Raw genomic sequence first — 21799 nt, forward strand, 5'->3', positions numbered from 1 at the left:
TTAAAAATGGGCTTGACTGCTGGCGGACTATCTAGTGTCATCTAGTGGAATCGAGCTGGAATTCGTTCACTGGAAGGGTTTGAGTCTCGGCTAAGTGATCGATAGTGTTGATTGAAAAAGTTCGCAACTTGGGTGACTTCGACTTTTAGTTCCGACGTTTCCGTTACGAGCCGCCACTATATCAACTGAGAATTTGAGACATAGGTGCAACTCAACAATGAGATCAGACGTCTCTTCTTCTCTTAAGTAATATAACTCAATAAATGGTCAGCCGCATTTGTCCCTAAATCGAAGCATAGGCAAAATTCAACAAGTTGTAACATCGGCGAAAATGATGATAGCGTAATGGTTCAAGAAGCATTTCAAAGCTTGAAGTCTTTATTTTTCAAAAATATTAAATTCATAACATTATTATTGTTTATTGCTAAGATATATCGAGTTAAGTGAGAAATGGCGACCTTCCGATTTTCGACCTCATCTCTCAGTTGTTTTCACATTGAAGATTTATTTTTGTTAAAAATACGATAAAGCATATTTTAAAAAGCGAACTTTGGTCTTTTTAATCATTGTTTAATGGCCGTCGTACATCGACTCATTCGTCTGTTTTGAGTGTTTAAAGTCAAAACGCTTTTTAAAGTTAAAACAATTTTTACTTTAACATTGAATAACTCGGTCAAAAAAAGTCTTTCTGTTTTTTTCTGTCTTTTTATTTTCAAATAATATATTTCAATTGTGTAGAGAGAGCTAAAAAGTATTTTTATTTTCAATACAACTCAATATTGGACTAAAAAAATCTTTATTTCTCAATAGTACAGACAATAGTAAGTTAAATAACTTATGCCGCTATATGTTTCTAAGATATAAGTAGAATTGCTGATGTAAGGCTATCTTATAGCTTCCTTACAGCACAAATAATCATAGTAATTTCGTATACTCGAGAGAATTTACATCATTATATACATTAGTTCCTAACAACACGCAATTTTTTAAAATAATCTAAATATCCTCAAAGCTTAATCTATATATAAATATACGACGTCTAAAGCAGGGTCATCATGGCTGTGAATGTGTATGTATCAATTACACAAGCATGTAAGCACCCATACACACACATACAATTTCGAAAGATGACGATGCATCGGCCGCGTGTCGGAAAATATCGAATCACTCGTTTTACCCGGCGAGCGAGATGGGATCCCCGTCGCGTTTACTTCCACCGACAAAAACCCGTCCCATTATAAACGCAGCTACACGGTGAAGCTCACGGCGAATAACGAGCGTGAGAAGCAACGCGTTACAAATAATAGGTAATTACGGCGGCTCACAATGACGGTTCATTATCGATTACGCACGGTCGTTCGGATAGTTGCTATCGGATTTCCTCGATGGTACGTTTATTTTTCAGACAATACATCGTGCTGTATTACGTAAACCCTGCCAGTATTGTCGGCAAAGAGGCGCTCCAAGATAAAATGCGCACGAAAACCAGGTAGAAGACGTAACTTCGACAAAAATGTCGCGGAAGATTACAGATCCCCCGTAAGGCAGAACTTATTTTCCTTACTCATGGATTGTCTGAAATTCATATTAAAAAATAAAGATCGCGTTGAAGAGCTGCAGGAAACAGTTGCTTCAAAAATACGCTCAAGGAAAAAAGTGCTACATTCGAGTGAATATTTGCCGAGGAGTATTGGAGTAATTATTTATACTTGGTTAAAGTAAATATTATTTGTGGACGTGTAACACTTTTTTCTTTCAGTGTGCTACAATCAAGTAATATTTCTGAGTATATAATGATGTCAATTCTCTCGAGTATACGAAATTACTATGATTATTTGTGCTGTAAGGAAGCTATAAGATAGCCTTATATCAGCAATTCTACTTATATCTTAGAAACATAGCGGCATAAGTTATTTAACTTACTATTGTCTGTACTATTGAGACATAAAGATTTTTTTAGTCCAATATTGAGTTGCATTGAAAATAAAGGTCAGTAATATTACTTAAAGCAAGTAAAATAATTACTCCAATATACACTCCTTAGGAAATATTCACTTGAATGTGGCATTTTCTCCTTCAGTGGAACACACGATCGCGAAAAGGTATAAATTACATTGGGTTGCAAAACTATGAAAATTTTTGACGAACTTTTATATTTCGGATAGCTCCGGGAGCAGATTCTTCGGTTTTGCGCACGGATTGTAGCTCCGATATTGTTCTGCTGGGAAACACTGCTGCGCGTAAATTCCATTCGACAGTGGAATAAAAACGAACGGACAGTGCACCGAGGGGTAACGATATTACGAACTGGACTCTAATGTAACAAATATCGACGCACTCGGCCAATCAGCTATCTCTTTGAGATTGCTCGCCTCGGATCGATTTTTCCGTTAATGTCGCAGTAAAATAAATAATGTCCCAACGGCCCGGACGGCCGTCACAGCGTCGTCGTCGCGGCTGCTCGTTTAAATCACCCCCGTGGCTTTCCTGTACTGGCCGAAGTGCTCCAGATATTGGTGTATCGTGTCCAACGGCTGATAAATGTCGTTCATTCGGTTCTGCAAAAGGTTCGCCAGACGTGAGGGGAAACGTTCTATTGCACATTCGCGCACTCGGTGAAGCCTAAAAAGCCTATCAAGATTACCTGGAGGTATTGGGGCGCCTGATTCGACACGGTCGAGCCCAGGAATCCCTGCAGGAACTCGCGTATCAATTCCCACGCGCTTCCCGGCACCACGCACGGTCTGTACTCGACCTGCGAATCGAACGGAGAAGGGAAAACCTGTCGGAAAAATTGTCAGACGCGTCTCACGGCGCGAGGAGAAGCCGCGAAAACGTTGTGGAAAAAAAACGTGAAGGAAAAAACTCGGCTCGTGTAACCGATTTTCTATTCTGTCCGGGAATCTGTGTCGAAAACTCGGTTGCAGGAACAGGAAGATTCCCGGTCGGAGATTTCAGTCAATCGTTCTCGGTTAACTCAACCGGAATTTGACGCGGCCGAATGTCCAGACGAATATTTTCAGTCGAGATAACGGAGATATTGTTCCTCGTCGTAAAATTCTCTAGTCCGGTCCTCGTTCACTGTAACACGAATTGAGATTTTTTCCCGTGTACCGATATATGCGTCACGCTAAAATTTATCAGAGGATGACGATCAAATATCGAGACGCGATAGTAACCGGCAATAGCGGCGAATAGAGGAGAAGTAGGAGGAGGAGGAAGAGGAGGAGGAAGAGAAGAAGGCTTTGCCATATCCGAAGACGGAATATCCGCGACAAGGACCTTATACGTTTCTCGTATAATCTGGCTTACGGTGTGTTGACGGTGTGCCGGAGGGGAAGAAGAGCGTGGGAGGAGAGCGGAGTGAGACGGATATGGAATCGGCAACTTGCGACGCGACTTCGACTCTTCGCCGCTGACGATCGCGAGCGCGTGCTTGCGTGCCGGAAAATAACGTGCTTATTATAATCCGCCAGTTAATCCCGTTTGAAGGTGTCGTCGCACCCGAGGGCATTCGTATGAGCGGACGCGACAAATTCGTCGTCTGCGAGAGCGAAGAGCGAGCGACGTATGCGACGGGTAAATCGCACACATCATGAAATAACCAAATAACTCTGTCGATTTGGGATCTTATTGGGATTTCAGTCCGACTTTCTGCAATTACTGTGGATTCTGCACAATAAAAAAGAAATGGTGTTACAAACAGTCCATTCAAATTTATGTTACTTTAACATGGTAAATGCGTTAAAAGTGATATGTAAATAAGCTGAATATATTAATTTAACAAATACTCGCTTATTAGCTCATACAAATTAATTAATTCCTCTATTAACTATTCGCGGATTTTGCAAAACGGTACATGATTTTCCTATCCAGTTTAATCCGTTCTACCTGCACACCACGGATAGAAGGATAATTATCGGATACCTTGCACGTGTTCGTCACAATTGACTTATCAGTTAATGTTGAACATTTTGTGCAGTTTACGCGCTGACAGCAAAGGGATTAATCTCTTAATCTGATATTCGGTCAACCGTCACTCGACGATCACACAGTCGCAAGCGGCACGAAACGAACCGCAAGCGTACAACCAATCAGCCTCGCGGAAAAGAGACTTTATTCTATATTTGCGACAAAAGTGGGACTCGAAATTGGTGGGACAGCCTATTTTGGGACGACTTTGGGTATTCTAATCGGAATCTACGCTGCATACGGGAAAATGTCTATGCGGGTATTTAAGGCTCGCGCGAGCTCGGAAGGACGGCGCATCCGCTTGATATCGGACCGTCTTCGCCCGCCTTTCCGAACTGGGTCACGGGCGACTGCAACGCGGCCACCACCGGCCACGCGTTCGTGTTCGCGGGCTCTGATAAGTGGCCGCGCTGCTAAGAATCGCGGAGGAAACGAGAGAGTCGCAGCGGCGAATAACGGTGGGAGAGAGCGGAAGGAAGCGCTCGTCGCAACGGCGGGAAGCCGTGGAGAGAAGAGTGTCGGAGGGCCAAGGGTTGTCGACGCGAACGGGGTTGCGGGGTCGCGAGAGATTTAACGCGGGGGGTTGCTTGGGGCCGTTGAAATTAACGGCGGAGTCGGGGGGTTATCGTGACGTATTTGACGTCGCGGCTCTGTACAAACGGCGCAGTTACCGATACGAATGGCTGGCGGAGCGTTTAAAGCCGCGGTGTCGGACGCACGTGGCTGAGTGTGTGAACGTGTGTGTATGTATGTGTGTACGTGCCACCGCTGCACGGCCGGATGAGTCTGTCCGGGGCTGCGGAAGCTGTGCACCGTCGAGGACGAGGTGAGAGCGGGGAGGGGGCGGGCGCACAACAGCGTGCCGACGTTTCGGGGCGGTCGGAAAAAAAGGAGGAAACCGAAACTCGGCACGGTTGTCTCGCAAGTTCGGCACAAAGCTGACGCGCGACTATTTGTTCGCAACGCTCATCCCTGCTCAGCGCGCGCGATGCCATTCGAACGACGAAGGGCTCGCGAAACGGAATTATCATGACACGAGCTACCCATTGAGAGAGCGCGCGCGCGCGCCGAATAAAATTATCGCCGGTCAAACAAATTGCACAATTGACTCGGCGGTTCGCGTTAATCGATGCGACGTTTATTGTCATCGGAACCGGCCGCATCGGCGGGATTTATTACGCGCCGCGGTTGTAATTTGCGGGCCAAGTGTGCGCGAATATGCTCGTTCGCGGACGAGGAGCCGCGTCAAAGTGCGGCTCCGCTCGCTGAGTGTGATCTCCATCGACACATCCCGAAATTTCAGTACTACGTCAAGTCCAATTAGTTCTATATTAACGTCTACACTCCGAAATCACTTTTATCGATAAAAGTGCCTTAAATGTGGCTTCTCAGCCAATCAGGTGATCCTTAAGCCATTTTTAGAGGCGCTTTTATGGATAAAAGCGAGTTCAGAATATGGACCGAAGCCTTCAAGCACAAATAATGCTCCTTTGATGTTGCAAGAGGAATTTAGACCGAGGGGGAGGGGATTTTAAATTCTACATTAAGTTTTCAGGTGGAGGAAACGGAAACAACTTCCCGTCTGTAGCATCAAAGGGAGCACAATAGAAGACTTTTGAAGAGTCAAGATGATCCCGGAATCTCGTCCTGTTTTATCGTATCTTGGAAGGAAAAGTATCATGTATCCGCAAATTTGTTAATACTATACTCATTATTGACTGTACAGGATTAAAAATCCTTCTGCACAATTATACAATATATACGTTAATGTAAGCGAAGACAGTTGACTTTATTCGAAAATCGATATTTTATAATTTTTTAGCTATTTTTGGTTCTGTGCAGTCAGTAATGATAATATAATACTAACAAATTTGCGGTAAACCAGAACGGTTCCAGGATTTCTTTAGTGTAGAACTAAATAGACTTAGTGTAGAACTGAAATTTCGACTCGGGATAGTATAGCTGGACGGAGCACGCAGCAAAAAATTTCTTTGATCTTTCGTGTTGACAGGCCTAGAAAGGCAGAAACAGATGTTTGAACACGGGTTTCTCTCTCTCTCTCTCTCTCTCTACTATCTTTTCATCGGTTGAATTTTGTCTAAAGAGAAGAGGAACAGCACCGTATTTCTATCAATTGGGAACATCCTTAACGTTTGTCATAAACTATAAAATTGTTATAAATTTGACGTGTTGCAATCTATACGTGTATAACGTTGTATATAAAACCGAAATTATTATACACGTAATATATAATCACTAAATACAGTTTATACTTTATTCATACAGTATTTCTTAGGCAAGAAAAGTGTCTCTTTCGATATCCGTCAACGCGATACGTCCATGCTCCGTCCAGTGCTACATGTCGATGGTGATTTCTACTCTCGGTGAGTGCAGATCATGGTTCGCGATTTTTCGTTACCACAATTGAGACGACAGTTACGACGACGACGACGGTGATGGAGGTGCACGGTGAAACAACGATCTCGGAGCATCCGACATTCAAGCTGGGAACGCGGCTCGCTGTCAAACGTAAGTACGTGCGTGCACAATAGGCCCGAAGCATCGGCGGGACGACAAATTGTAATGACGCTCCGTGGTACGCGCGTGTGTACCTTCGGTGTTTACAGGTACGCGACAGTGCATCCGAGTGCAGCGATCGTTATGCACGCGGCCGTGCTTCCGCGCACGTGTACGGAGACACGGGACACCGAGAGATCTTCGCAAAAGGACGAAAACGTGTTCACGAGGCTGCATCGATCCGCGCGACATGTACCCACGGAGAACAGGAAAACGACCGTTTTCGCATTCGACGTAACGTGATCCACGTTGAAGGCGTAAAGCGCCATATAAAGTACCACTAAAGAGCGAAGTTGATTCACCCTGACAGTAACATGTTAGACTTACCAGGCCTACACGCGTTTTCTTTCGCTTAATCCTTCTTTTACGTTTTTATGCAAGACGTTATATTCCATTCTTACTTCTCTGTTACTCGGAAAAAAAGTTGGTTTCATGTGGCTATTGCTGTTATCAGCCTGATCCAATGAGATTACTGGTTTCCTGGTGGCAACCAGTCTACAAAGACAATAAATAAAAATTGGTAATCAATTTAATAAATGTAAGCGATTCACAAAAATGCAAAGAACAGCGATTTTTACCATTTTTTTTCGTGATGTAGGCCTGAGTTAATTTAGTATCAAGATGGCGAATATTACTCTCAGGGTTAACCCATGAAAACCGGGAACGCCGCGAACTTGCGGTAAAACGAATCCGAAATCTTTCGGTTTCCCACACGCGCTGGCTCGTTTAGGGCTCTCAGACAAAATGAAAGGAACAAGTACAAGGAATTAAATATAAGAAATTAAGAGTAAGATATTAAATAAGATATCAGGAATAAGTTGCAATTTAAAACAAAATAAAAGGGGAATAGGGAATAAGATATGAGAATGTTTTAAAACGAGATTAACGACCATTTTTACTTTTCACACATTCAGAGTTGCATAACCGCGCGAATAGTGAAAAAGTTCACGCGGAATCGATAGAGCGGAGAGTGAAATATTTCGCGTGAAATTACATGATCGATATCCTGTTTGAAAAGGTATCCGATCGAAGTCGCTCGCTTATTCCTTAGAAAACACAATAGAAATCTAGAGAATAATTGGGCGATTTCGATCGGAAGCCTTTCCGAGCATTTCCATAATAGATGCCCGAGAGAGAAATAAAGCGAACGTGCGAAGTTACGCGATAAATTAAAGAGGAAATTGTACGGCGTTTGACGAAGCGACAGCGGGGGATTCGTCGATGCTGATGTCCGGACTTAATTACGCGATTACCCGCGTGCAACGCTCCTCCGTCCTGCGTCGGACGGACGACGGGGTATGAAATATCTCGGCGTGCCGAGTTTGACACGCGAGACACGTATCCGCGCGGTCCGGCTGGCGATGCGAGGGGTGCGTGGCGCCACGTTCCGCCCCTAAGCGCATATCTATAACGAGCGCATATGCGATTTGCGTATGCACGTAGAGCGTCGGGTCTCGTGACCGAGCTATCAATCGATAACGCACACTCGTCGTCGTGATTGGCAAGGGAGGAGGGTCACCGGAAGCGAGTAGCAGAGAGAGAGAGAGCGCGCGGGCTGCGCTTCCCAGCCCGAAGAATTCATTACAGTCGCGGAATTCAGGAATCCCTCAGGAACCGATATCGTTCCGGGTGACCTCGAGGAGAGCGCCATCGGCGATCTCTGCGCTCGTTCGTCGCGGAACAATCGAATAATCGAAGGGGGCGGACGAGCGAGCGTCCGCGTTTCAGAACACAAGAAACGATATTTCGGATGTGGGAGAGAAAGAGAAGGGGGGAGGGGGACAGGGAAGAGAGAATTGTCAGCACGAGATGAATACCGAGCGAGTCTTGTGCGAATTCGCGAGGGAAAAGAGAAGACCCGAGTTTTCACTTAGAGTCAGCGGGAAGAGGGAGACCCGGGGGGGCGATGTCACGACGAGGTGGGCCGAATGGGAAAAATGTATCACTTCAAAGGATTAGAAATTCCACAGATCAAAGGTACACACCACGGTCGTTCGCTCTCGAAGGTTCTCTCTCGCGCGAAGAGTCCCTTTTCAGCAGCGATATGCGCGCGATAGTGTCACTCACCTCCACCAGGACGCCTTTGAAATTCTGGCTCATCGTCACGCTGCCCAATTTCACGCAGAAGTCGCCGATCTCGAACCGCGGCCCCTTCGACTCGATCTTCGTCTGCTTCTTACTGGTGTAGATGGTCGGCATCTTCAACATCAGCAGATCGAACAGGCCGTCTGCTATCAATGGTACCACCTTGTTGCCGGACTCGAGGATCGCGAAAACCGAAGCTGGTTGCTCGGAATTGTGCAGCACGTGCACGGTCCTTTGGATGCCTGCAAGATTACACGAGTGTTTCACGTATAATTTCTCAATTTCGACGACAAACCGACTTGAAGTAATTAGTCCGCGAAATACTAGATTTTTCAGTGGCGATATTAAGGGGCCTCTACATAAGTTATTTGCTGAAAGAGAAATACTTTAGTGGCGATATTAAGGGGCCTCTACATAAGTTATTTGCTGAAAGAGAAATACTTTTCTGTAACTTCGTTTAACTATCTGAGTAATAAATGTTAATTTTGAGCGGAATTAGGACAGATATAAACGCAATATTATATACACGAAGATATTATTTATATTTTATTTTTCTTATTAATGTTTTATTTACACGTCAGTTAAACTAATAGAGCTGCATATGTAATATAAAGGGATATATAAATATTTAAATATGTGTATAGGTATACCGCGATATTGTTATAAATTATACATTTTCTATGGCTATATTTTCAAAACAAAATGGTCAATAATTCCCAAGTTTTCATATAATGTCTCTATATTATTCTTTAATATCAGTAGTTTTTTCATTAAAATCCTAAATATGGTTTAGAAGAAATTAAAAATAGTCGTTAAAAATAGGGCGTTAATTTCGAGGAATACATATGAAAAGTGTCATCTTTAATTACGAATAGCACAGTTTCCGAATGAACAATCGTTTTCTAACTTTACAGACATGTAAATAATATTTCCATCAATATACGGTTACAATTTAAAAGGACGCATAAGAAAATGGTTTGATGGGTTTCAACTACCTTGAATCTCAAACAAACTCGGTATTAAACGCCGAGATATTCCGCATCAATCGTGATGACAATCAAAGCGAACTTTGCCATTGCAATTGAGGCAAAGGTCACCACGATTCTCCCCGAAATCTCCTCTCGTTCTCGTTCGCAGTCACCGACGTGCGATTCCTCTCATTTCGCGCAACTATACTCCGACTAGCGAGGGTCGGTCCTCCGGAGCGTTTGCTCCGGTTCACGCACGAACGACGACTGACGCCTCTTCTAATTCGGCTTCTACGCAGCGTCGGACGAAAATTACAGTCGAAAGGCAATTGCTCGGGCGCGAGAGAGAAGAGATGAGAAGAGGAGGCCTTTGTTGGCGTGTGTGCGCTCGCTATATCGCGGTGGCGAAAGCCCAATATGCCGCACGTATAACGCCGAGAGTGCGGCGAAGTCGGACGCAACTTAAACCTCAACCCCCGCCGCCTCCTCGTTGTCCTCGCCATCGTCGAAGTTGCAACGCTCGCGCGCCGTCAACTCGCATCGAATCCGCGCCGGCGGGAGAAAACCAGTCGGGAGATTGTCGCGCGAGATCGAGCAGGAAGTCCGCCATCCGCGACAACTCGGTATTGCGCGAATAATCCCGCTTAACATGCTCGAGCAACGAGTCCGAGTTAATTAGCCGGAGTTCGCGTTACGATTCTCGACCGACCTCGGCGAGACAACGCGACAACCCGTGTCGCGGGATTAAGAGAAAGAAGAAAAGAGAGTGATCGCGTCGGCACTCGTCTGGAGATGCTGTTATCACAGCACACGCTATCGTCCATTGTTCATTCGCGCGGGAACCAGAAACGCGCGACAAGCGAAGATTTACGACGTGCGAACTCTTCTGAATATTCATAATTCGCCCGCTACCGCGCACCTCTCTCTCTCTCTCTCGCGGCTCGGCCGCGTAATGGCAGGGTATACGCGTGTAGCCCTAACGTATGAATAATTTATCCGCTAAATTATAACGCACCCTTTTAGCGGGCAGCGCGCGCCCATCGAACGAATGACACGATTTTTCATCGCGCCGTGCGAGCAGACCCGCGGACAGTTTTATGCGCTTTAATTTCGGGTTGCCCGCTCTCTTATCGTCGCTCCCGTAATATCCGATCTAAGCCGCCGTCGGCTGCTCGGGAATACCTTCTCGTCGTGTGACGGCAACATCGAGCTCGTCGATACATCGAGGCCGGCGACGGTGGCTACAATTTTCATGCTCCGTTTTAATTTCAATTTTTTTCTTCCTTTCCGCCGTGATCGATCGGTAAAACGCGATCCCGACCATTTAACATTACACGTCGCGCGTTTGCGCGCAATGCGAGCGATCCGGCAGCGGGGGTTGCTGCTGCAGCACTCTAAGCGCAGCTTTACACGTTTCGATAGGCGGCTACTGCAAAACAGCGAAACGCATATATCTCATTCGCGCCCGAACGGTCGCAGATTAACGAACGACCGGATTATCCTCCGAGCTCGATGCCTCCCCCCTCCCTCCGCCTCCTATCCAGCCAGCCAGCCAGCCGCCCACCCCCCGGTTCTGCAATTTGCACCAACGATCGTACGGTCCTGTGACGCGCCGCATGCCGCATACCGCATCGTCTGCATCGCACGTATGCGCCGTTACGCGGATGCACCGCTGCCGCAGGAGCCGCAAGCGGCGCGAAGCCGCCGCTGTCCGCGATCGTGAGAAAAATGGAGAAAAAGGGGGAGGAAGGGGAAAAGAAGAGACGCGAGACGGCGGGAGACCACCGCGCTCAATTATGGGAGACGCGCCGGAAACGCGGACTCACTCTTTCTCTGCACTCTCTCTCTCTCTCTCTCTTATCTTCGGGCTATTTGGCCGATCGCGTACGATCGGGCGCACCTGTGCTGACCCGCTACGCGCTTTGCGCTCGACCGTCAAATCTGTCCGTGATATTTAAGGTAGCTGGCCCCACAAATCATTTTTTCTGAAGAATCCTTTTAAATTGTAGCCGCATATCGACGGTAATACTTTCTACGTGCTTGTAAAATGCTACGTGCTTGTAGAAAACGATCGGCCATTCGGAAGCTGAGATGTTTGCAATTAAATAACTTTGAAAGTAATGACGCAGACATGCTAGCGCCTTGAAATTGTGGATGGCAACATAGCAACGTAACCGGCCATCAAGAAATGGTGCTGCAGGAAGAAAAAATCAGCCACATCAGAGCCTCGTCAGAGGACAAACCGTGTATATACGCATATTTAAATGTTTATATATCCATTTCTGTTACGTGTGCACCTCTATCAACTCAACCGACGTATAAATGAAACATTAATACAAAAAAATAAAAAATCAATAATATCTCTGTGTTTATAATATTGTGTGCAACATATTTATCTTAATTTCGCGTACGCTCAAAATTAACATTCGTTACCTAAATATAATTCAATAAAGTTATAGGAAAGCATCTCTTTCAGTAAATAATAAATTTATGTAGGAACCTTTAATATCACCACTAAAAATATGGCATTTTATGGACCAACTACTTTAAGATACGTACGCTTAATCGCTTTATTATCCGGTGACAGCACGGAGGAGGAACTAATGGATCACGCGAGTCGCGATTTCTCTTCGCGAACGCGGCTGGTATTTTTGTGATTACGAATCCCTCTTTTGATTTTGACACAGCGCATTTGGAATAGCAGCCTGTTAATATCTTTCGATTATTCGTCGCTGCATATGCACAGCCCCGGTGTACGGATGTAACGCGATCGCGCGTCACCGTCCAGCGCATTATTTCGATTCCGCCGGCGATGCGATGTGTGTCAATTACCAGACAACGTGGCGACGTCGAGCACATAATTCCGTTATTATCCGATCACAGCTATAACATTGATTAGGCAACCGTCGAAATGCGGTATCGCGCCGACCCGTCAGACCAGGCGAGGCGAGAATTTGACGTTAATGAAATTTTTGCGCTGCGCGTCCACCTGCGCTTCTAACATCGCTCGGTCGCTTGTCGCGATGTCGCTTAGATTCGCGATAAAAATTATCACAGCAAGATTCGCAGTATTTAATCTAAAGGAGTATTCATACTCGAGAAAAATGCCCTAGTAAGAGCAGTGGGGATTAATCTCTATTAATTAAGCAAATTCTTCAAACGATCGATGCCGATTGTCACTCGAGTCGAAATTTGAATGTTATTTTGATGCTCTCAAGAATTTGCGCCTATGGATCAATAAAAATCTCTTTCGATGATACTGACTTATTAATTTTTTTCTCAGACCTTTAATTCTACAGATTTAATTTCAATACTACCTTGAACGACTTATTTTGACGCTGAAACAGCGAAAACTGAAATCCAAGACATCATCAGAATCAAAGTTAGAGTAAAGTAAAAGTAAAAAATATATTATTATTATTAAAACTGAAATTTTTTTAGCCTACTTTGCTATCTTGATTCTTATTGCATTACAGAATCAAATGTTGAATGTAGGACCAAATTTCAGCTCGGGCAACCTCTCTTATCACATTCGCTTCGTCAATCGATGCAACCTCGACGATACAACGAAGAATCTCTCTCTCTCTCTCTCTCTTTCTCTCTCTTTCTCTCTCGCAAAATGTCACTTTCAGCAACGTCGAGAACGACGAGATCCCGTTTCGTTCTCTGCCTTTCACCGCTCGGCGTCGCGCGTTTTATCATCGCGATGCGCGCCCACGGCACGACTATTAATTACTCTCATTGAGCGATCGCGCACTATTCCACGTTGCACCTGCTTTGTCGCCCGGTATCTAGCGAGCTGATCCAATTTCACTGTGAGCGCCGGAATCGGACCGTTCGCGTATCAGAGTTGGTCGCGCCCGCGCGCGCACGTGAGAGAGAAAGAGAGAGAGAGAGAGAGAGAGGGAGAAGCGTTATTGACGAAGCATTACTATATAAAGCGCCGCATTATTCGCGCGATAAATCAAACGTAATTTCGGACGCGGCGCGGAGAACACGCCGGATGGCCGCGTGAGCCGCATAATGCATCCTCCGGCGGAGGCACTTATAATTAAAGCAGAAGCCGCGGGATACATTCCGCGGCCGGAGGAGGAGATGAATTTCGTGATTGTACGTTCCGTGTTCCGATTGAACGCGCGGCGAAGGGGCGGCAGGAAGTGGTAGTAGGAGGAGGAGGTGTCCTCGATGTGTTCTGAAACGCAATGTCAATCAACGGCCAGCGATAATGGCGTATTAATAGAATTAATAAATTGATCACCGATATATCGAATATTTCACGCGAAAGGCGCCGTTAGATGCGGTATACGCGCAGTGACGACAACAGGTGCTTTTGTCTCGTTCGATTAATACGTTTAAGTTAGCGCGACTAATAGCCGGCCGATATTTGAGGAAGCGTCCAACTCGGACGGAATAACTCGACGTGGTGTAATAACGAATGGGAGACGAGGGCGAGTCGAGAGGGTCACTTTCTTCCCTTTCTCGTGCCGCCCTGGCCGTCGGGGTTGGAGTGAGGGAGGGAGATTTGTGATCGCTTTATTAAAAGTTTCAGCTACTACCCCGAGCGACGATCGGCCGCCGCCCAGTGAAAGTTTATAAAGCCGCTGTCTGATATTTTCGGGTGGGCGAGGAGAATGGAGAGAGTTAGAGAGAAGAAGAGAGAGAGAGAGAGAAAGAGAAAGAAGGGGAGAATCGCGTTCTTGACGGGGCGATCGCGTTTTCTGCCAAGTGCAAATCGCGCGAACGAGCGTCTATTCTCCGCTGCACTTGCACGACACTAATGCGCCGTGGCGAATCGACGGGGATTTATCCTCTCGTCGGCGGTTTGTGTCAGTCGGAATATATATCGAGGTATTTAATGTTCGAAGAATTTCCAACCGAGTCGTATATATCAGATGCACTCGCGCGCTCGAGTCGCGGCGTATAACATTGTTGCACTGGTTAAAGGAGCGTAAATCTCGCCTACCTGGAGGAGGCGCAATGACGCGTGCGGAACGAGTCGTGACGAAAGGAAGACGCAGCGGGAAGGAAATGCGGGAAGGAATATCGCGACAAATTGACGTCAATGTTCGGAGCGCGGACACGAGGATGAGATTCCCGATTAGCTCCGGCTTACGGGATCCCCCTTCGTGAGGAGCATCGCGCGCCTGTGCGGTCGGATAGACCAATAGAAAAGGAAAGGGGGAAGAAAAAAAAAACACGGTTGCTACGTAGCCCACCCTTTTTTGATTCCGACCCTCGCCGAGCCGTTCTCCTCCCCGTCGCTCGTGACGCAAACAACTTCGAGCAACGCGAGAGACGCGGGTATTGTGTTTCGGGACCCCGCCGGTATCCGGCGAGCCACCCCAATTTTAACGTGCAGCATCACGCGACATACGGAACTCCATTGTCGGCCAATTTATTCACTATTCGATCGCGCCGCCGACGTCGGGAGGTAGATCTCTTCCGGGCGTGGTCGCGTGATCCCACCGTAATTACTCTCTCAAGTGAAAGTGTCACGACTTGAATCAGCGCAACAGTATTCTACTGATAATCAGTCAGTATTCATTAATTTTTGGTGAAAACTCTTCATTTTGGTGGAAACAGCAACTGGATGGATGTCTAAAAAAAACTGCATACATTTCTACCAAGATGCAGTTAGATTTCTCCGATGGAGATAGTTGCTGCTATTAACAGACTTTTACAACGAAATTTTCCTGATTTACAATACTATACTTATAATTATGATCACTAGTGACTACACAGAATAGTAACAGTCTTAAATCAACGACAGGTATTCCCATATATACGTAAGAATATTGTTAGTTATTCTTAGAAAATTTTTAGTCTCAAGTATAATATTTACATCAATACAAATTCAATCAAACCAAGACTAAAAATCATCCAAGAGGGTAATAATATTCTTGCTTATATATGAGAATATCTGTCACTGATTTTAGACAAATTTTTTTCCCGCGTTATTGAGTTGCTTCTCAGTGACGGTACGCTGATTGCACTTTGGAGAGTACGTATTTTATCGCGACGTTAATTAAGATCGGCGTTCGCAATTTAGTCGATAGGTTTGCAATATTAACGCGTCATCTTCGCGCTAATTCAGACGCAGGCTCACGTTCGCTCCTATTGTCTTTGTCGTCGTCGTCGTCGCGTCCGTTGGAAAACGCCGCTTCGGTGTCCCAGCCGCGCTCGAATTAATTAACGACTATTTATACCAGATGCACTCGGACGCGCCTCTCATCGTAAGGCGATTTCCCCGCTCATAATCTCCTCGAATCGATCCGGATTAAGCCGTAGTACACGCCAGAGCGCGATATACACTCAACCCCCGTCGCTGATTCTTCAAGCTGGCGCTTTTTCCGCTCTTACCCTCCGCGCGTAATCGGCGTTGTAACAGACCGCGGCGCGACCGCGCCTTCATAATCGTCTCTGTAATTACGCACGGGCGCGGGAATCCAGATTAAATGCGCGCTGACGGTGGAGAAAAGTAATCCGCCGCTCCTTTTTCCCGCCCCCGAATAAATATTATATTTAGCAAAGCAAATCGTTTCCCCGACACCACTCTCGCCGGCTCGCTCTTGAAAATCCTCACTTCGTCCCACGGCGGCGCCACGTAAACCGCTTCAACTTCAGCCAACTTCCGAGGCATCGTCGAAGAACTCGAGAGCGATCCCGGAAGACGGAAAGCGCCGCCGCACGCGGAACGAACAAATAGCGGCCACTTAAAAAGCGGCGCATTACGTCTCGATTGAAAAATACGCTGGAACTTTCCGGACAAGCCGACAAATGCTTCCCCTCCTCTCTTTCCCTCCACGCCACCCCCTCGCCCTACCCTCCTCCACAGCCTGTCCCCTTGGCCTCTCTCATTCTAAGGATCCCGATCCATCTAAACTAACCCAGACCTAACCCAGTAACTCCACTCGCGGTCATTGTAGCCCCGAGGTCTAACCCACCCCTCCTCTCCTCTTCGACCCCCTCCCCGTCGCCGCCCTACGTACAAAACATGCGGATCCGCGCGGAGCGGCGACGGGGCTTGGCGGGGTTGCGCGCAGGGGGTTTTCGTGCGCGATGCCGCCGAGCGAGCGACGGGGTAGTGTCTAGGGGGCTGCTGCTCTCTCCCTCTCAGTTGGCCGCGATTCATCGCCGGGTATGTGTGCACGTCCCGATCGGGCGCGCCAGGTCGAGGAGGCGCGAGAGGGTGTACTCGAGATCGCGCTTTCGCTGGTCTCGCCGCGACCTTCCGCCGCTTCTTCAACGTCGTCGTCGTCGTCGCCGCTTCGTTGCGCAGCTACCCTCGCTCGGCTCGCTGCGACGAACGGGCCGAGAAGTTTCACCCACGGGCGCGTAAACACGGCGGCAGGGAGAGGTGCTACGCGATAATTAACAGCGGACGCGAGGAGAACGTCTTCCACCGCGAGGTCTTCGTAGTAAGGTCCCCCCCTTCGCTCGGCCTATTTTTCAAAAACCACCACAGCGAGAGTTCGCCCGCCCTTCCATCGACCGGTTTCCGATCGAGAATTCGATTACGAGATACGAGAGAAACGTAAACTCCGGCCCGAGGTTTGGGCGGTGTGAATTTTCCACTTGCCCGAACGCGCGGCACGGCGTCGTTCGTTACCGTAGTCACCGCGGGAATGCAGGCGGAAGCGCAGGATGCATCGACGTCCTGCAGCGAGCAGGTGCAGTTCGGCGTGCCGAGGAGGAAAGGTCTCCGGAAGCGGCAGCGTCGAATGATCGATCGCCCCACACATGATAATTGCCGAAGTCGGTGCGCGCGCGAGTCGCACTCCGCCACCGGCTGTGCGACATTCGATTACGCCCGGTGGTCGTCGTTCGATAGCGCATCCAGCGGGAGTAGGCACGATCCCGCATTCCATTCGTGCGTTCCTCACCCGGCCGAGGGAAAAGTATCCTTCTCGAAGAAGCGCGAAACAGGGCGGCCGGCAATTAACGCTTCGAGGGAACTCGGCGAGCGCGCGTAGCTCGGTTAATGGACTATTTACATTCCCCGTGGGGAACGCGAGGAGCAATGAAATCGCGGAGTCAATTGCACGCGAAATTTCCGCCCGAGAAGAAATCGGCCCGCGGATTGAACGACCGGCCGATCGATTAACCATTACGCGAGCGCGCTCGGCGATTGATCGCGCTCGCGAGGGAGCCGGGAACAATTGAGAATTAAGAACCGTCGTGAGAGCGAGCGAGAGGGAGGGAGAGAGAGAGAGAGGAGCCACGGGAAAAGCGAGGAATTGTTCGATAAATCAGCAGGGAGATGTTTAACTTACGCGATTAAAAATGCACAGGGGAAATGGAAGATTGTGTAGAAAGAAAAACGATAGACGAACTTATATGGCTTATATTAAGAGCCGACGTACGGATGTCCCGGTGCGATTCGAATATTAACGGTTAATATTAATATTGTTTATGTGGGAAGATTCCTGTCTTAATCGTGTAAACGCACCTAAGAGTCGGCGAATGACGGCTAAAACAGGAATCTTCCCACAAATAATATTAATATAATAATATTAATAAATATAGTAATGTTCATATCGCGCACAGAGAGAATATTGTAATGAAAATGACCACAAAATTTCGTAACGTCGGAGCATACCGGAATTCTAACTGAAATTATGATGCGTGTTGTAATCTTTTAGTGATGTATTTCATTGTACACATCACTGAAGATAACAACACACGTAATCATTTCGGTCATAATTCCCGTATAGTTCAGCGTTACAAAATTTAGTGATAATATTTATTACTAACATTTTCTTCGTGCATTAGGACATCTTGCGTTGACTCTTATAGACCATACACGTACGTCTTCTTTGGTAATTCCACGCACAGAGCCGTTAAAATTCAATTATTTCGTGGAAAAACGATAAGTTCAGGCGTCATCATTGCCGTCGCAGTTATCGTCTCTGCCTTTCCCTTCTTCTTCTCCCTCTTAATAACCGCAGCGTACTTCGGGACCGTCGGGTTACTTAACCGTACAGCGGTTATGAATAAAAACCGCAGAGGTGGCTCATATAATGCGCGATGTCTAGAGTGCTTGAGCTAACACGGTGACATATCTTGTCAAGCAGTGTCTCTCTCTCTCTCTCTCTCTTTCTCCTCGAGAGAAAATTTCCTGCGGACGAGCCTCTTAAAGACGGGATTTAAATTCACCGTGGCACCGCCGCCTATACGCATCCAAATTGAATATTTAAATTTCCCCCTGTGAACTCGAGGATGCGTTCGGTAACGCGCGAGGATGTGGTGCGCGATTGACGTAACGCAAATAAATAAATAGATTTCTGCCCGGGCCCAACGGCCGAAGCGATTTTCCCTCTGCCGACGATAGGACGACGAGAGGTTCCTCTCGCGCGGTTAACTTTCCGCGCAGCGAGAGCCGAGAGAGACCGAACGGTCCATTACGTCATACGTAAACGCATTACCGGAGTGCACTCGCGCGTCGTTGCGGACGGCTTTAGCGATTACACGCGAGTGTAATTGCACGTTACACGAGTAAAGCCGGCGAAGCGGGCGTGATCTTGGCCGTCTCTCGACGACGACGACGACTACCACGACGATCCCTTCGACCCCGTCGAGTTCCACGGCAGTGCGACGAGTGCGCGATATTTGATCCCCGGCTGATAATGGACGGACGTGAGCACGCGACGTGAGCACCGACGACGAGAGCGTTTCGCGAGCGCCGAACGGCTTTGCATAATCCGCCGTGCGCGAGCTCGCGCCGAGGAGCGAGCGGAGGTGGAGATGATTCTACATGACGCGTTTTTACGCGGGCCGGTCGCAAGATCGACCGCTCGATAGACGGATAAAAGGCAGAGGGGTGGATCGAAGAGAGGATCTCCGGGTCGGGAGGGGAGAATTCGGAATTCCGCGAGGAAGCGCGCAGACGAGAGGGCTGAGCCGCGGCGCGATGGTCGCGTTTCTCGTTCTCCTTCCTTCTTTTTTTTAATAGCGCGGCGATGCGGAACAAGAGCGGGCCGAGGGAGCGCGTCTCTCGTCGAAACCGGAGCAAGGCGATTAATCACCCACTGCGGATGCATTGACCACCAGCCGATGCAGCCGCGTGCGACTCACCCACGTAATCTTCTCGAGCGAGCGACTCCTCGAGGACAAGCGGCGATCGCCGCGAATCGCCGGCGAGATCGGCCGGAAACGGGATAAGATAGGCTCGAATAGGTGACTATTCGCTCTCTCGACAGGCGAGCGAGTCGAGAGAGAGAGAGAGAGGAGAGCGGCACGGAATTGCGAAAGCGCGACTTAGTCCGGCCGGTTGATCGCGGAATCTCGGTTGATACCGAGGAAACGCCGTGACTAAACGGTATCGGAGGTGATTAATGGTTTTTCACGGTGCACGCGACGATATATCGACGCATTGTATATCGGGGCCTTAAAACGCGCGCGACGATGATCAAGTTGCCGATTACACCTTGCGATTATTCTCATAGGCCACTAAGAAATTATTTACTCGGAACGGAAACACGATACGTCGCGAAAAATAGCGAAAGGCTGAGAAACTGACAAGGATCTCGTCGAAGGCTGTCAGAGGCTGGCGGTGGGATTATATTAATTGAGACACGTTATCAGGAAATTGTATAGGTGAGCTACAATGGTAAAATTATCTTGTCCGTGCAACAAATCTTTTTGCTCGTATAATAACTTTTGTCCGTACAATAACTGAGAAATTTGTTATGTCGGCAAGATATTTTTTCCGAAAGGTCGGTATCAGACACACAGAATTACATTCACACGTTGAAAAAAGAATTTGATAATAATTCAATCGAGATTTGGTTAAGCAGTTTCAACTAAATTGTTTGGTGCAACCAAAGCATTTAGCACCATATACTCGCATTGTATTACTATATATATTTTATTTAATATATGATACTAATTCATAAAGATTATTCTTGAATAACAATATATAATACTAAATGATTTAGTTGCAGTAACCAATTTAGTTGAAACTATTGAACCAAATCAAGCAATTGCTATCGAATCCTTTTTTCAGAGCACGAGGAAAAAATAGTATCAATTTAATACTCATATTCTCATACATAAGCAAGAATATATAATTTTATATAAAGGTAAAACTTGCTTTTTATATAAAGAAATTCTATATAGTTTCTACTGAATATATCATTTTTGTTATTAAAAAATAATTTTCATGAATTGAAAGGAAAAAGTATCGGATGGAAAGAACGATGTCTTCAAACTGATGCAATTCTTAGTTTGAAGATATTTTCTCCTCTTAATTCTTTAAGAAAATTATTCTTGAATAACAGGAATACACTTTTAGTGAAATTATATCAAATTTTTTCATATAAGCAAGTTTTATCTTCACATAAGATTATATATTCTTACTTATATTATTTTGAATTAATACTAACTGTTTTCTCGTGCAGTCTCTTTCTCCCTCTCTCTTTCTCTCGCTCTCCAGAACGGAAAATCGCCGACGGGTATCGGTTCTAGATAATTATCAATAAAAGGGTGCCGAGTTGTTGGTAAGTCCGGCGGGCGATCGTCGGGCTTCATGTTACTTCAAAAAGAGCGGTGTTCGTGCGATGTTGCACATCGGTTCGGTAACAGCTGCATCACGGACGACGCGCAGCTTTCTCTCTCGGCGCGGCGCAGCGTCGCGTCGCGTCAGCAAAAATTCACTGGCGCAGGGGGGTTTACTTATTGTGCACTGGCGCGACCTTTTCCTCGCCGTTTTATATCCCGGCCGCGTAAGCCCCGGCGATGCGCGGGGTTTATCATACGATTTAATAGCGTTCTAGAAGGTTATTGGTCCGTACAAACTTGGAGCGTTATGAGGGCCGTAGAGAGAAGCCCGCACTACCACCACCGCCGCCAACCCTCCAGCCCCTCTTTCTCTTTCTCTCCCCCGCTGTAGACCCTTTCATTTTACGTCCCGCGATCGATCGAAGAATTTAATCTGCGGAAGCGGCGGCCGCTCGTCTCCTCTCTCTCCACTCTACTCTCTCTCTCTCTCTCTCTCTTTCTCCAACTCCTTCTCACTCTGTTATCAATAACGGTCGCTGATTTTTTGCCCTTTGCCCGAAGACGACGGTAGTCGCGATGATCGTTAAATTACCGCCGTTTACCTCTCGAGGTAAACCCCGCGCATAAACACAGCTTCCCACGAGTTCTCGAGCACTTTTGTCGCTCCACAGCGCGACGATTGCGCGTCCTGCGCAGCG

At 47.0% G+C, this 21799-nt stretch overlaps 1 protein-coding gene across 3 annotated transcripts in view; it reads right to left on the bottom strand.

Moving 5' to 3' along the window:
• Positions 1 to 824: 824 nt before the first annotated feature.
• LOC106746475 (mediator of RNA polymerase II transcription subunit 20) overlaps positions 825 to 21799 on the bottom strand; it is a 139138-nt gene continuing 118163 nt past the window's right edge. For 2 of the 3 annotated variants that reach the window (XM_014623100.1, XM_014623101.1), the window contains 3 exons: positions 8617 to 8876; positions 2645 to 2755; positions 826 to 2558 (listed from right to left, as the gene is read on the bottom strand). In XM_014623100.1, the coding sequence (XP_014478586.1) occupies positions 2466 to 2558; positions 2645 to 2755; positions 8617 to 8876 (464 nt within the window). In that variant the 3' untranslated portion in view covers positions 826 to 2465. Of the gene's footprint in view, positions 2559 to 2644; positions 2756 to 8616; positions 8877 to 21799 lie in introns of all 3 variants that reach the window. The other variant, XM_014623099.1, reaches the window with a different exon arrangement.

This window comes from Dinoponera quadriceps, unplaced genomic scaffold (assembly GCF_001313825.1).
Source record: "Dinoponera quadriceps isolate SergipeBrazil2010 unplaced genomic scaffold, ASM131382v1 scaffold1850, whole genome shotgun sequence".
Taxonomy (NCBI): domain Eukaryota; kingdom Metazoa; phylum Arthropoda; class Insecta; order Hymenoptera; family Formicidae; genus Dinoponera; species Dinoponera quadriceps.